General features: G+C 29.7%; 1 protein-coding gene across 12 annotated transcripts in view; it reads right to left on the bottom strand.

The window, feature by feature from the left end:
• The window catches only part of LOC119609784 (sodium/potassium-transporting ATPase subunit beta-2), a 40,690-nt gene that overhangs the window by 8,142 nt on the left and 14,491 nt on the right, over nucleotides 1-18,057 (bottom strand). For 9 of the 12 annotated variants that reach the window (XM_037964695.1, XM_037964704.1, XM_037964696.1 and 6 more), the window contains exons 3-7: nucleotides 6,892-7,032; nucleotides 5,117-5,236; nucleotides 4,658-4,824; nucleotides 4,378-4,488; nucleotides 2,786-2,951 (exon numbers count right to left, since the gene is read on the bottom strand). In XM_037964695.1, coding sequence (XP_037820623.1) covers nucleotides 2,786-2,951; nucleotides 4,378-4,488; nucleotides 4,658-4,824; nucleotides 5,117-5,236; nucleotides 6,892-7,032 — 705 coding nt within the window. The remainder of the gene's footprint in view (nucleotides 1-2,785; nucleotides 2,952-4,377; nucleotides 4,489-4,657; nucleotides 4,825-5,116; nucleotides 5,237-6,891; nucleotides 7,033-18,057) is intronic. The other 3 variants (XM_037964705.1, XM_037964706.1, XM_037964707.1) reach the window with 1 other exon arrangement.

The raw sequence follows: 18,057 nt of genomic DNA, 5'->3' as shown, positions 1-18,057 counted from the left end.
AGACTGTAGGCTAGATTGACTATAGTATGGACTATAGACTGATCTATAGACTAAACTATAGACTGATATAAAGTCTTGACTATAGACTGGTATATAGTCTTGACTATAGACTGATCTATATTCTTGACTATAGACTGGTATATAGTCTTGACTATAGACTGATCTATAGTCTTGACTATAGACTGATCTATAGTCTTGACTATAGAGTGACCTATAGTCTTGACTATAGACTGATCTATAGTCTTGACTATAGACTTATCTATAGTCTTGACTATAGAGTGACCTATACTCTTGACTATAGACTGATCTATAGTCTTGACTATAGACTGATCTATCGTCTTGACTATAGATTGATCTATCGTCTTGGCTATAGACTGATCTATCGTCTTGGTTATACACTGATCTATAGTCCTGACTATAGATTGATCTATCGTTTTGGCTATAGACTGATCTATCTATCGTTTTGGCTATAGACTGATCTATCGTCTTGTCTATAGACTGATCTATAGTTTTGACTATAGACTGATCTACAGTATTGACTATAAACTGTTTTATAATCTTGACTATAGACTTATCTATAGTCTTGACTATAGACTGATCTGTAGTCATGACTATAGACTGATCTATAGACTAATCTGTAGTCTTGACTATAGACTGATGTATAATCTTGACTATAGACTGATGTATAGTGTTGACAATAGATTGATCTTTAGTCTTGACTATAGACTAATCTATAATCTTGGCAATAGACTAATCTGTAGTCTTGACTCTAAACTTATCTATATTCTTGACTATAGACTTGTCTGTAGTCTTGACAATAGACTGATCTATAGACTAATCTGTAGTCTTGAGTGTGTCTTGACTATAGTCGTTGGTAAACGTCATCTATAGTACCCCCAGAATTTACTCTTTCGAAAAGAGAAGAAGTGAAAAAGAGTTTTAAATAAAAGTTTAGCATCTCTTAAAATCTAGAGAAAATACTTTTTAGCCATATAGAGAGTAGCTACATAAGCCACCACTAGTAATGAATTAAACAGTCCATTTGTAAAAAAATACTTCATATCAAACTCATTTTAATAAATACTTAGACCGATCCTTTGTCCTGTAAGAAGTCTCCAGTTCTGAACTGCCTCCAAAAACTGCGGGTTATGTAGGATACATTCGTTTTTGTATACATTTGTACACTCTCATTCGCTCTATCTCGTTTATTTTTAGTAAACCTAACGGCTATATGTTCGTTTATTTGTCCTTTTTATTTTTGCAACAAATAATATCCTTTATATACACATTTCATAAAATCATACATATGAGAATGTTATACATTGTTTATTTAACTAATTTATTTGTTAAATTAAAATAGAAATATGTATTTATATAGATTTTGGTATATATAAGTTTTATTATTATTTATTTTCTGTTATTCAATGTTTTATTTAGGGATTTAGAGTGTTCATGTTTCTGCATGCAATTATTTATTTAATATTTTCAAGAAATTAGCATACAAATAGAGCGTATAATAAGTGGAAAAAAGTGAAATCTTATTAAATGAATTTTAAATAGAATAAATTATAGAGAGGTTACTTAAGAACGGAATGTTGTCATTGGAATTTTTGGAATTGAATAGGAAAATTTTATAGGTATAAAGTTTGTAAGTATAATCCTTAAAATAATCAGCTGTTTAAAACACTACACCACTTATAAATTTGCCTTGTTTACATTTCTGCAATTGTAAACAAAAGTGTGAGTAAAGAGAACCATTTGCTTTTGCTGAGTTAACAAACAAACTATAAATTGGCAACACTGCTAATTGCAGAAGAAGTGATAGATTGAAATGATTTGAAAATGCCATCAAAATCTTAAGTGTTTCAAACTATTTTATATTAGATAAACTTACAAATCTAATGGATTTTAATGCCAATGACGGCGGCAAGAAGTTTAATACTTTTAGCAAGTACTTAGTTTAAGTATTAAAAATTTATTGCTAAATTTAAAGGTTTTTTCCTAGAAATCGGGGTGGTTAAATAGTTTTTTTTTTAATAACTTACATACTGACATATGTAAATGTATTTGTATGAGAATTTAACACACAAACGTGACATATTAACCTTATTTTTAACCACATTTAAACAATGTAACTGAAAACTATTGTTGGTTGGAAATTTTTTTTAACAATTCTTTCTTCATTATTAAGTTTTATATTTATAGAAAGTTCTTTTCACAGGAAATGGTTATTTTTAATTATGTATTTAGTTTAGTTATTTTCCTTTTTATAAAAAGTTTTACTAGAGTGGAAGATTTACTATTTTTTTTTTTACATAAACTCAATTTGCCATTTGGCAAACCTACGTTGCCAGTGGTTATTTTTAGGGTTTGTCATTTTAGCAATCACTAACTACAGTTTTATTTCTGTTTATAAAATTACTATTAAAATAACAGTTATTATAGTTAATTATATGTGTTTTTACTTTCATTTATCTATTTTTAGCCAACTCCCTTGATAATCCTTGTAATAAAACCACAACTTAATGGCCAATCATTTTTTAATTACCAACAACTAAGCAACTTTCATTTCACAACACCCCAGCAGGAGAGCCTTAAATATACATCCTAGTTCCGCCTTAGGGATTTCAAAATTAAAAGGTATTTATTTTAAATGTTTAATTGCTTTTATAACCACAATATTTTTCTATTTAATTGCTTTGCTTTGGCCTGTTTTATCCTGTTATTTCCTGTCTATTCATGTTTAGTTATATTGTTGTTTATATTTTTTTTCTCTTGTACTTACTTTCAACGGTAAATTGCACAGCTACAATAGGTGGTATATAACCGTCAATATTTTTGAAGGGGAAATAGTAGGATGGGAAACCCATACGTGGATAATAGTCACGGGCTTTGATATTTTCAACATCAGCGGGATTTTCACCTTCGCAAGAGATCCAAACAACATTAGTCTAGAAAACAGAGAGAAAAGTTTCAATTGTTATTTTGACAAAGGATATACATATATGGTTCAGTTTATAAACTAATATATAGTCTGGAATATAGATCTTTTTAAAGTCCATATAGAATTACATTTCAGGCAGATCTATAGTATTGACTTTAAACTTATCTGTAGTACAGCTTAAAGGTTGATCTATAGTTCAGATTACTGACTCAGACTTTATATTGATTAATAGTCCAGAGAATAATCTGTAGTCTTGACTATATACTGCTATATAGTCTACTCTATAGATAGATCTATAATCCAGACTATAGACTATTCAATAGTCCTGATTATAGACTGCTCAATAGTATAGACTATAGACTACTCAATAGCCCAGACTATAGACTGCTTTATAGTCCAAACTATAGACTAGTCCAGACTATAGATTGCTCTATAGTCCAGACTATGGACTGTTCTATAGTCCACACTATAAACTGATATAGTCCAGGCTATAGACTGACCTATGGTCCAGACTATAGATTGATGTATAGTCCAGACTAGATATAGATTGATCTATAGTCTACACTATAGATTGATCTATAGCCCAGACTATAGATTGATCTATAGTCCAGACTATAAATTGATCCATAGTCCAGACTATAGATTGATCCATAGTCCAGACTATAGATTGATTTATAGTCCAGACTATAGATTGATCTATAGTCCAGACTATATATTGTTTTATAGTCCAGACTATAGATTGTTCTATAGTCCAGATTATAGACTAAGCTATAGTCCATACTATAGAATAAGCTATTGTCCAAACTATAGACTAAGCAAGTGTCCATATTGTCCAGACAAAATCTTATATTGTCCAGACAATAGATTATGTTGTCCAAACTATATTCCGATATATAATCCAGATAAGCCATAGTCCAGACTTTAGACTGATTAATAGTCCAGATTATAGACTGATCTATAGTCTATACTATACTAATCCATAATCCAGACTATAGACTAAGCTAAAGTTCAGTCTATAAACTGATAGAGAGTCCAAACTCATCTAAAGTTCAGAATATAGACTGATCCATAGTCAAGACTGTAAATTGAGTTATAGTCCAGACTACAAACTGATCCTTAATTGTGACTATAATCCAGAATGTATAATCATATATAATCTACAGATACCTCTATAGTCTAAACTGTAAATTGTTTGAGAGTCCAGACTTTTGACTGATCTGTATATTATAGACTGATCTGTATTCCAATCTACAGCCTGATCTATAGTTCAAGCTCTTGGGGAATGGACAGTCCACACTATAGACTGATCTATAGTGTTGACTATCGTCCGATCTACAGTACAGATTATATACTATAGATTAGTCTATATATTGATCGTTGGTCTTAAAAAGGTCTTTAAAGATTTCGCCTGCAATTTGTTAATGTTAACTTACCTCATTTGGTCTCAAGGTGTGTTTTTCTGTGATGTGTCGTTTCAACTCATTTGGCATTTCTTCAGGCAAATTCTTTGAATCGTTGTAGATTTGAGGAACCCAGTTGTAAATCTAAAATAAAAAAAAAAACAAAAATCAAAAAATAAGAAAAATTATATATAAAATCTCTATTATTTAAGTGCTTTAACCCTTGTTAAACCAAAACTTAAACTAAACAACTTTGTACGAAGATTAATTAGTTTTGATTATCTAGTAACTTATTCATTTAACCTTAACTTACCTTGTTCAACTTGAGGAATACGCAGGGTCTGGCCAAATTATAACCAAAATGATTTTCCTCTGTGCAGGGAGCAAATTGGGTACGATCAATGCCGCATACTTTGCCTTCAGGTGGAGGATTTTCAAATGTACAATTTACTTGATTCTTTTTGGGTAAATCTTCATAGGCTGCATATGATTACAAAAACAACAATGAATTTTATAAGAAAAATTTTAAAAAGATTTAAAAGAAATTTTCGTAAATAAACTAGCTTTAAAGGAGTTTTAAACAAAATTTTACAAAACTAGCCCTTTTACCAGGTTTTTAAGGGTTTTTAAAAATGAAAAAAAAACCTTATACTTACAAAATATTCAGTAAAATTTAAACAAAATAAATTTAAAGAAATTAATACCCAAAACCCATTTTATAAATAAAAAAAAATCAATTTAAACTTAAGTTTATAAAATCGTTATGACTTACCTTTTAAGAAACTAGAGGTTTCCTCTACCCAATATTTGAAATTATCTGGTTTATTTGATTCATACCAAACTAAAGTACTTTCAACATTCACCTCTGGTGGCATTGGTCGAAAACCAAGACCTAGAATTAGAGAAAAAAACATAACATAATTATTTGTTAAATTGCTAAAAAAGAAAAAAACTATGTTTTAAATCTTTATTTATTTTCATAGTTTTCTTTCATCCCTAAGCGTGTTTGATATTATAGGAACACAAATAAACAAATAAAAAAGGTGGGTCCGTAAAAACCAAAATCCAATTAGTTAATTAAGTTTCTAATACAATCAGCGTTTCGTGTTAAACTGTTAAAAAAGGTTTATCATTAAAACCACACACATGTGTTTAACTGAATTTTTAAAATCTATATATGAATATCGCTAAAGAACAAAAAGGGTGTAAACCTTTGACTGCCAGCAGCAAATCATGGAACTTTAGGGGTCCCCCCTGCCTTAGCAACTATAGGGAGTGTTTACTGATTTATATGTTTAAACATTTAAATACAAATTCAATTAGAATTTAATTATCATTTTGATTTACATATTATGTTTTTTATGTCCTATATCCTAATGACCTATTATTATATTAATTGGACTGGGAAAGTAAACAACGGGCCGTTTGATTAATTATCATTTCGTCAACTATGCTTAGTCATCAACATGATTGCTTAAGAAATTAGAGATGCTATAGTTTGGTCAATATTTAAGACTAGAGGTTAATATATAGACAATAGGTCAGACAATAGACAATACTACAGGTCAGATAGCTTTATAATACACACTATAGTTCCGACTATAGGGTAGACAATAGAACAGACTTTAGACTATGCTATAGTCCATTCTTTGGACTAGACTATAGTTCAGGCTATAGACATAACTATAGTTAAGACTATGGACTAGATTATACAATAGACTATGGTACAGTCCATGGACTAGAATATAGTCCAAAGTATAGACTAGTCTAGACTATAGACTTCGCTATAGACCAGATTATAGATTGGAATTTAGTTCAGACTATAGACTAGATTATGGTCGAGACTATAGACTAGACTAGACTGTAGTCCAGCCTATGGACTAGGTTATAGTCCACACTAGAGACAAGTCTATAAACTAGACTATTGTATAGACTACAGACATGATTTTATAGTCCTGACTATAGACTCGACAACAGTACAGAATATAGACTTCACTATAGTAGATAGACTATATACCAGACTAGAGACAAGATTATAGTACATACGACAAAATAGGCTAGAGTCCAGTCTATAAGCTGGATTATAATATACACCTGTAACCAGAATATAGTCCAGACTACAGACTATATACTAGACTACAGATTGTACTATAAACTAGACGATAGTCCAGACTATAAATTAGACTACAGTCCAGATCGTCCAGACTATATACGAGACTGTAGTTCAGACTATGGATGAGATTATAGTCTATAGACATGACTATAGTCCAGACTATAGACTATAGTTTGTATTAAAAACTGGACTAAAATGCAGATTACAGACTAGACTACAGTCCAAACTATTGAAAACTGTGGAAGAGGCTATAATTCAGACTATAGACTAATAAATAGTCTGGAGTTAAGGTAAATAATAGTTCAGGATTTAAGTAAGTATGTGTAGATAGAGATGGTTTTTGGAAAAATTTCGGTCTGTTACCTTATTCTACAAATCTATTTACTTCAAATATCAAATTCACAAAAAAAAAAAAAAAAAAAAATGAAACTCACCTGGATTTGTCCCGATTAAACCATCGCCTAATGTCCATTTAGGTTTATTTATTTCCAATGTTTGATAAAATACAGCAAAAATGGCAGCAAAGAATCCAGTTAGTGCCGCATAAAATATTACATAAAATATCAGAATTTTTGCTGTAAATAGAAGAAAGAAAAACAAAAACTAATTAATTTCATAAACAAAAGGACATTTATTTATTTAGTACACAAACAAGTTAAAATGATTAATGATATTTAAAAGCTCATTTAACAATTTAATTAACAAAATACTTAAGTTAAGCATCAACATTAAATAAATATTGAAATTAAAGTATAAAATAGACCTATTTTCTTAAATATTTGACTTTTAGAAAAGTCAATTAGTTTATTTACAGTAAATAACATTTTGTTGACCTTTAGCCTTATTAATCTTAAAAAACAATAAAGTTCTAACTCAATATTCCAGGTTTTGAGTGATAAAGCGAGTGAGAGAGGAAGAGGGGATTGTTTTTGTATTTGAATAGCTAAAAGTGTTTGTCAACTAACTTTCTTTGTTGTCTTGTCAAATAAAAAATTAAAACTTTTTGATATTTGTTAAAAGTTTACCTTTAATTAGAAGATGTTATAGTTGACACAACTAAGTTAATAGATTTATATAAGAGACGATTTTGAAATAGAAAACTGACAAAAGGAAGGAAACCGCCATCAATAGAATAGAATCTAAAGTCAGGACTATAGTTAAGAAAGTTTATAGTTATGAATGTTTATACCGTAGAGTATGGTTAAAACTTTAGACTTAACTACAGTTAGGGCTACTGATTTTAAACTAAACCAATGACTTGTATCAAGACGAGATTATTAATAAGACAATAGACTGGACTTAAGACTAGACTATAGTCTAGTGTACAATCTAGTCTATATTATAATCTCTAGTTTAGTCCAGTCTAGAGTAAAGTTTATAGTCTAGACTATAACCTTGTCTATAGTGTAATCTATAGTACAATCTATAGTCTAATCAATAGTCTAGTCTATAGTCAAGTCTATAGTTTTGTATATAGTTTAATCTATAATCTGGTGTGTAGTCTAATCTATAGTCTATAGTATAGTCTAGTCTATGGTCTAGCCTGTGGTACAGTCTATAGTCCAGTCTATAGTCTTGACTATAACCTAGTCTATAGTCTAATCTATAGTATAATCTATAGTTTAAACTATATTGTAATCTATAGTCTAGTCTATAGTCTAGTCTATAGTCTAGTCTATAGTCTAGTCTATAGTCTAGTCTATAGTCTAGTCTATAGTCTAGTCTATAGTCTAGTCTATAGTCTAGTCTATAGTCTAGTCTATAGTCTAGTCTATAGTCTAGTCTATAGTCTAGTCTATAGTCTAGTCTATAGTCTAGTCTATAGTCTAGTCTATAGTCTAGTCTATAGTCTAGTCTATAGTCTAGTCTATAGTCTAGTCTATAGTCTAGTCTATAGTCTAGTCTATAGTCTAGTCTATAGTCTAGTCTATAGTCTAGTCTATAGTCTAGTCTATAGTCTAGTCTATAGTCTAGTCTATAGTCTAGTCTATAGTCTAGTCTATAGTCTAGTCTATAGTCTAGTCTATAGTCTAGTCTATAGTCTAGTCTATAGTCTAGTCTATAGTCTAGTCTATAGTCTAGTCTATAGTCTAGTCTATAGTCTAGTCTATAGTCTAGTCTATAGTCTAGTCTATAGTCTATAGTCTAGTCTATAGTCTAGTCTATAGTCTAGTCTATAGTCTAGTCTATAGTCTAGTCTATAGTCTAGTCTATAGTCTATCTATAGTCTAGTCTATAGTCTAGTCTATAGTCCTAGTCTATAGTCTAGTCTAGTCTAGTCTATAGTCTAGTCTATAGTCTAGTCTATAGTCTATCTATAGTCTAGTCTATAGTCTAGTCTATAGTCTAGTCTATAGTCTAGTCTATAGTCTAGTCTATAGTCTAGTCTATAGTCTAGTCTATAGTCTAGTCTATAGTCTAGTCTATAGTCTAGTCTATAGTCTAGTCTATAGTCTAGTCTATAGTCTAGTCTATAGTCTAGTCTATAGTCTAGTCTATAGTCTAGTCTATAGTCTAGTCTATAGTCTAGTCTATAGTCTAGTCTATAGTCTAGTCTATAGTCTAGTCTATAGTCTAGTCTATAGTCTAGTCTATAGTCTAGTCTATAGTCTAGTCTATAGTCTAGTCTATAGTCTAGTCTATAGTCTAGTCTATAGTCTAGTCTATAGTCTAGTCTATAGTCTAGTCTAGTCTAGTCCTAGTCTATAGTCTAGTCTATAGTCTAGTCTATAGTCTAGTCTATAGTCTAGTCTATAGTCTAGTCTATAGTCTAGTCTATAGTCTAGTCTATAGTCTAGTCTATAGTTCTAGTCTATAGTCTAGTCTATAGTCTAGTCTATAGTCTAGTCTATAGTCTAGTCTATAGTCTAGTCTATAGTCCTAGTCTATAGTCTAGTCTATAGTCTAGTCTATAGTCTAGTCTATAGTCTAGTCTATAGTCCTAGTCTATAGTCTAGTCTATAGTCTAGTCTATAGTCTAGTCTATAGTCTAGTCCTATAGTCTAGTCTATGTCTAGTCTATAGTCCTAGGTCTATAGTCTAGTCTATAGTCTAGTCTATAGTCTAGTCTATAGTCTAGTCTATAGTCTAGTCTATAGTCTAGTCTATAGTCTAGTCTATAGTCTAGTCTATAGTCTAGTCTATAGTCTAGTCTATAGTTTAGTCTATAGACTAGTCGATATCTAGTATATATACTCTATAGTCTAGTCGATAGTCTAGTATATGGTTTAGTCTATTGTCAGGTCTGGACTATACTCCTGACTACAGATTACAGTCACAATTAAAGACTATACTAGGGCCATATTAAAGGTCGTCTATAAGTACGATTCCCTTTCCCACCAACAAATTAAACAACTCTGTTTAACTATTTCTCATGTTATGTCATGTTTACCTTTCGACTTTTTACCTTTACTCTCACACTGGCTCTCATGGTACTAACAAAAACACTATTAATAAGCAAAGAGATACACACATACAGACAGCAGTAATTAAAACTGATTGAAAGGTCATTTGGAACCGGAAATTGTCTTCGATTTTCGTTTGTGCTGTGTTAAGCAACATTCCATGTTTTGGATTTGAAAAACCTTTTAAGGATTTTTGTTGTTATTTTTATTAATAAATTCTAACCTTAAAAATATTTATTTGTATAACACTCAAGCCTATTTTTCTCTTGTACAATAACATCTAGTGTAGAATATTTTTAAACATTAAAGGACATTTGCCTGAAGTATGCTAATTTATTTTTAGCTTCCTCTTATTTTTCATCTAATTTTTTCCTTGATGAGGGTAAATAAATAATAAAAGATTGATGTGCTAATTTAAGATAGAAGAAAAAAAACACATACATAACATATTTTTATAACTTATAAATAAATTAAATTTATAAGTGTTATACCCCACAGCCTCATATAACACAAGGACTTGAGAGTAATAGTACAAAAAAGGGGGCGTTGTTGTGTCAGATATGACGTAACTTTTTCAAGGGGAATTTCAAAAAGCATAAAATGGAAGAACGAATGTACACATACTTTTAGAGCTGTATGTGTCATACGAGTTTATATAAGAGAATGTATATTGATAGAAACAATTCTAAAGCGCAGGTCCTGTTTGGAAAAAAGAAAAATTTTACTTGGCAGGAGGAGAAAATTTTTCTTAATACTAAAATGTGGAAATTTAAAGAAATTATTTTAAATAAAATACATGATTTGCTAAAATTTTTTAAAGTAACTAATTTGTTTTAAAAAAGTTTTAACAAAATTTTATAGTCGACTCTTTAATAGTTTATCTGCTCAATTATGTTGATCCCTTTTCCAGTCCCGGTGTCTATACGGGAGACATTTTTTTTTGTAAATGTCAAAGTTCATTTATAGTATCAGCTGTATACAGTTTATGCATTTCTTCTACTATACTATAAGTATTTTACTATACTTTTTTCTGTATTTTGAATTTTCTTTACTTTCTTTTACTGTTTCCTAGTAAAAATTTTCTGGTTTCCTTTTTATAGCCTTTAATGAAATCCTGTTGGTGGTGTCATTTAATCTTCTCTGCAGAGACTTGTAATTTTGTCTATGTGTATGTAAATCAATTGGATTTATGTTTATTACTGTGTCCATGAAGTAATTTTCTTGGATTTTTATTTTCTATTTGTAATTTCCATAAGGAATAAGTGTTAAATAAATTAAATATGGAGGCATATTGAAAGGAAGTGATTACAAGGCTAGTAGTTGAGGAATGTAGGCTAGAATTTAAACGGGACTATGGTCAATAATATAGACTAGAATCTACTCAAGACTATAAGAAATACTATATACTATATAGACTATAGACTAGACTATAGACTAGACTATAGACTAGACTATAGACTAGACTATATACTGGACTATAGACTAGACTGTAGACTAGACTATAGAGTAGACTATAAACTAGACTACTATAATTAAGACTCCAGTTATAGATCGGATTGTAGAATAGACTAGACTGTAGACTAGACAATAGAGTAGACTATAGACTAGACTACTATAATTAAGACTCCAGTTATAGATCGGATTGTAGAATAGACTAGACTATAGACTAGACTATAGGCTAGACTATAGACTAGACTATAGACTAGACTATAGACTAGACTATAGACTAGACTATAGACTAGACTATAGACTAGACTATAGACTAGACTATAGACTAGACTATAGACTAGACTATAGACTAGACTATAGGCTAGACTATAGACTAGACTATAGACTAGACTATAAACTACACTATAGTCAATACTATATATCAAGCTATAGACAAAACTATGTAGTATAGTTTTGTAGTCTAGACTATACCATAGACTAGACTATAGATCGGATTGTAAAACAGAATATAGTCAAATCTATGATCCACACTATAGTTGCAACTAGAAACAACGTTTGTCAAACACTGATCTTAAAAGCTTAAAACATTTTGCTCTCATAATTAAGCTTTACACTCTCCTTAACACAAACGATTGTTCTACACTGTTAAAAATCGGTCCCTTGATTAAGGGAATATGTATTCTTTTGAAATAAAATCTCTCAATTAATATCCATTGACTTTTTTGTATATTTATTTAACAAAATAAAACATTATTTCTATTCATATGCATACTCAGTGTTACATACATACATATATACAGAAAAACTTCATACAAATGTACATATGTATTAGTATATAAAGAATTGTGTGTGCAGTCCCCTACAATATTTAAGTTTATTTATTCAGATCAATAAATTATTTATGACTAAAAACAAAGCAACAATAATATTTGTTTCCAAAAGTATACGGTCATTCATTCCCTATAATCACAACTGCATAAATTTTCATGAATATGAAAACCAAAAGTAAATGGATACCTTAATACATTGAGAAAAAAGTATACTTTACTCATTCTTTGAGACTCCTAAAGTTTTAAATATTTAAAAGCATGAAATTAATAAAGATTTTTTATCTACAGTTTAACTACTTTTGACGCTCACAGTATTTTGAAATTTATGTTCATATTATTGTCTAGCTAGTGACGTCATGAACAATTTAAAATTCTGCTCTTACTTAGAAAAATATAAATAAATAATTATATATCATATTTTTAGTTTTGTTTTAATTACAATAATTAATTGAATTGCAAAAACTTTTTAAAAGATTTTTTTAACTTAATTTCTATTGTAAATTTCAAAAACTATAATTATAACTTGTATTTACTATTTAGATAATTTTAGTCTAAATTTAGAACAAACGCTAAATTTGTAAGTCACGTTAACAGACTATTAATAATGCACTATATGAACATGGCAACAATGCGAATTTTACACTTTTTAAGCGGGAGCATTTAGTCGGCAGTTTGGAAGACTAGATAATAGACTAGACTATAGACTGGACTATAGACTAGACTATAGACTAGACTATAGACTAGACTATAGACTAGACTATAGACTAGACTATAGACTGGACTATAGACTAGACTATAGACTAGACTATAGACTAGACTATAGACTAGACTATAGACTAGACTATAGACTAGACTATAGACTAGACTATATACTAGACTATAGACTAGACTATAGACTAGACTAGACTAGACTAGACTAAGACTAGACTAGACTAGACTATAGACTAGACTAGACTATAGACTATACTATAGACTAGACTATAGACTAGACTATAGACTAGACTATAGACTAGACTATAGACTAGACTATAGACTAGACTATAGTATAGACTAGACTATAGACTAGACTATAGACTAGACTATAGACTAGACTATAGACTAGACTATAGACTAGACTATAGACTAGACTATAGACTAGACTATAGACTAGACTATAGACTATAGACTAGACTATAGACTAGACTAGACTATAGACTAGACTATAGACTAGACTATAGACTAGACTATAGACTAGACTATAGACTAGACTATAGACTAGACTATAGACTAGACTATAGACTAGACTATAGACTAGACTATAGACTAGACTATAGACTAGACTATAGACTAGACTATAGACTAGACTATAGACTAGACTATAGACTAGACTATAGACTAGACTATAGACTAGACTATAGACTAGACTATAGACTAGACTATAGACTAGACTATAGACTATAGACTAGACTATAGACTAGACTATAGACTAGACTATAGACTAGACTATAGACTAGACTATAGACTAGACTATAGACTAGACTATAGACTAGACTATATAGACTAGACTATAGACTAGACTATAGACTAGACTATAGACTAGACTATAGACTAGACTATAGACTAGACTATAGACTAGACTATAGACTAGACTATAGACTAGACTATAGACTAGACTATAGACTAGACTATAGACTAGACTATAGACTAGACTATAGACTAGAGTCTATAGGAGCCGGTCTTCTACCCCCAATCTACAGGGTTGTAATAGAGAGAATTATTTTTGTAATTAAACATTAATTATTAAATCAAATACGGAAAATTTATTGTGTCTAGTTTGTAGTACATACTTACATATATGTATGAATACGTACATACATATGTATGTACATATTATTTAACTTATTGTTTTGGTTAATTTGTCTATTGTATGTTTTTGCATATTAATTTGTTTAAAGTTTACAGTTTTCTATCTATTTTCACAAGTTTATTTAGTAAGTAAGCTTTAATTAGAGGTTACATTGGCTTATGTAAAATTCTAATTAGTTTCCTTTTAGTTTTAGCACTTTAAGAACCTTAAAATAGAATTTTTACATATTTTCACAGTTTAACAATTAGCAAAAATCTGTTAGCATTGTTTAGATTTTAACACTTATTGGGTGCAAGTGAACTTAAAATGGTAAAAATCTTTTTATAAAAAGCTTTATAAAGGGAAATAGCCTGTGTTTTAATCCCCGAAAACCCTACATAAGTTAATACATATTCAATCATATACTGAGAGGTATAGTAGCAAAAGGAGCAATCTCCATTTTCTTTATAAGTGAATCAAAAAATTCGGCTAAGAATTGCCTGCGAAACTCTATGCGCTTGCTTAACAACATCTTCCTCTAATTTCTTTTGTAATTTGTAATAGATAATTTATATTTTTCCCTACTTTCCTAGTTAACCACTTTCGCTTCTCTACCCATTCATATGTTTATACAGTCATTTGATTTATTTACTCACATACTACAAACATATTATTTTCTTACTAAACTAAAATGCTGTTGTCATTTTTAATTGAAATACTTTAAGCTCAAATAAAAAGAACAAATATTCTTTTGATCTCTTAATTGTTATACGAACGAGAGGCAAGCAATTGAAAAGCGTCTGTGTTGAGGGTTTCAAAATTCCAAAAATGCCTTATTATTATTAAATGAAATTGTATGATACACAAATGCTCACAGCATAGTAATTTTTCTTCTAAAATCTAACAACAACAAAAATCGTGGATAAATTTTATGGAAACTACAACAATAATAACATAAACCTAAAGACGGCATTTTTGTTGGTACAGAACTGAACTAGAACTGAACTAGAACTGAACAAGAACTGAACTAGAACTGAACTAGAACTTAACTAGAACTGAACTAGAACTGAACTAGAACTGAACTAGAACTGAACTAGAACTGAACTAGAACTGAACTAGAACTGAACTAGAACTGAACTAGAGCTGAACTAGAACTGAACTAGAACTGAACTAGAACTGAACTAGAACTGAACTAGAACTGAACTAGAACTGAACTAGAACTGAACTAGAACTGAACTAGAACTGAACTAGAACTGAACTAGAACTGAACTAGAACTGAACTAGAACTGAACTAGAACTGAACTAGAACTGAACTAGAACTGAACTAGAACTGAACTAGAACTGAACTAAACTAAGAACTGAACTAGAACTGAACTAGAACTGAACTAGAACTGAACTAGAACTGAACTAGAACTGAACTAGAACTGAACTAGAACTGAACTAGAACTGAACTAGAACTGAACTAGAACTGAACTAGAACTGAACTAGAACTGAACTAGAACTGAACTAGAACTGAACTAGAACTGAACTAGAACTGAACTAGAACTGAACTAGAACTGAACTAGAACTGAACTAGAACTGAACTAGAACTGAACTAGAACTGAACTAGAACTGAACTAGAACTGAACTAGAACTGAACTAGAACTGAACTAGAACTGAACTAGAACTGAACTAGAACTGAACTAGAACTGAACTAGAACTGAACTAGAACTGAACTAGAACTGAACTAGAACTGAACTAGAACTGAACTAGAACTGAACTAGAACTAACTAGAACTGAACTACTGAACTAGAACTGAACTAGAACTGAAATCGAACTAGAACTGAACTAGAACTGAACTAGAACTGAACTAGAACTGAACTAGAACTGAACTAGAACTGAACTAGAACTGAACTAGAACTGAACTAGAACTGTACTAAAACTGAACTAGAACTAACCTAGAACTGTACTAAAACTGAACTAGAACTAACCTAGAACTGAACTGAAATATAACCTTTGACCCTTAAACTTAAATAATTAAATTTAATAAAATAGAAATAATATTTTCAAATTACCCTTAAAATATTTTAAGTGTTTAATTTTATTATTTTATACCGATATATTTTATATCAGTATAAACATTGTATCTAAAGTTTTTATTAGTTGTATAGAAAAAAGATTTATATTTATATACATACATATTAAAAACAATTTAAATTGAAACAATTTTTAAATGGAAATTCGTGTTTATAAATATTTTTGTTTACAAATAAATAAAATAAATTTCATTGAAATATTTATTATTTAGCCAGAAGTCACGTTCAGACTACATAGTTTTTTTTTGTTTTTTTTTTGTTTTTGCCACAACAACTTAATAATTTTGCAAAATAATTATTTAGCAATAAATGACAGGGAATTTATAATAAATTAACAGACAAAAGAAAATGGGAAACTTACAAATGGCAGCAGAGAAACAAAACTAATGGCAACGCTTTAAAATTAAAGTTATTGCACAGAGTGAGAGAGAGAGAGATAGAGAGGAAGTTGTGAAGAAATAAGAAAATAATTTAAACAAATGATATATAATTTTTGAAAAGTAATTAATAAAAAGATAATACATATTTATAAATTAAAATATAAACTTTTTGAAGTTTATGTGTTAAAATTAATACAAAAAATGAATTATTATTATTGATTTTTTTATAAACAAAACAACTTAATTATAGTTTTAGTTATTTATGATTTTATTTTATAGCTTTTTTACTATTTGATTGATATGTTAAGGAAAAACGATATGACAGTTTGATTAACAAATTTATATAACAAAAATTTTAACCCCCAGAAATGTTGTCAATATTTATATGTTTTACACCTTAAGAATAAAACATAAAATTACTTTTTTCCCTCTTATCTTTATTATACAAATAAATGACAAACATTTGTTTGAATCCGACAAAAAAACAAACAAATGTTTTTGATTGTATCGTAAAAAACGAACTCCCCCTTCCTCTTAAACTTCCGATAAAACACATAAAATTCTCCAAAAAAGGGAAATAATTTATATTGATTTTTTTACCAATATTATAAAACTACCAAAAATGTAGGAATCATAAAAAACGTGTTAAATTTTAGTTATGATTGTTACTAAACACGATACGTAATGATTAGTCATAGATTTTGGGGCCAAAAGTACTTATTAAAAGGAATGAGAAGTTAATTATATTTGAAAGGAATTGTAAAAGATAATATGAATTAAGTTTGAGGGTTAAACATTTATTGCTTTTATTTGTGATGTATTTAGGTCAGTAATAGTCACTCAAGGGCAATAGAGGGCAGAGGAATTCCATCATTACTTTTATAAAAAACCTAAAGTGATTTCTTCAAAATTTAAATTTTTGATAAAACTGGATCTGTAATGACAGTAAAGGGTTAATTCATATTAGCGCTCTTCATAGAATATCTTCTCTGACGTTTTATTAATACCTGTTAATAAAACTTTACAATTTATAATATACATTTTTTTAAATTTGTATAAAAATTAAGTCCATCGATTTTGGACTTATATATATTTTTCATAAGGTAATTATGTGTTGATGGTTTTTGAATGGAACTGTAATAGAATTGAACTAGAACTGAACTAGAACTGAACTAGAACTAAACTAGAACTGAACTAGAACTGAACTAGAACTGAACTAGAACTGAACTAGAACTAAACTAGAACTGAACTAGAACTGAACTAGAACTGAACTAGAACTGAACTAGAACTGAACTAGAACTGAACTAGAACTGAACTAGAACTGAACTAGAACTGAACTAGAACTGACTAGAACTGAACTAGAACTGAACTAGAACTGAACTAGAACTGAACTAGAACTGAACTAGAACTGAACTAGAACTAGAACTGAACTAGAACTGAACTAGAACTGAACTAGAACTGAACTAGAACTGAACTAGAACTGAACTAGAACTGAACTAGAACTGAACTAGAACTGAACTAGAACTGAACTAGAACTGACTAGAACTGAACTAGAACTGAACTAGAACTGAACTAGAACTGACTAGAACTGAACTAGAACTGAACTAGAACTGAACTAGAACTGAACTAGAACTGAA

The sequence above is a fragment of the Lucilia sericata genome, unplaced genomic scaffold (assembly GCF_015586225.1).
Source record: "Lucilia sericata isolate MDLA Ls3-8-SP2 unplaced genomic scaffold, ASM1558622v1 Contig001060F_arrow, whole genome shotgun sequence".
NCBI lineage: Eukaryota > Metazoa > Arthropoda > Insecta > Diptera > Calliphoridae > Lucilia > Lucilia sericata.
Note: the sequence above shows the minus strand (reverse complement) of the source record. Positions and strands in the feature narration are given on the sequence as shown.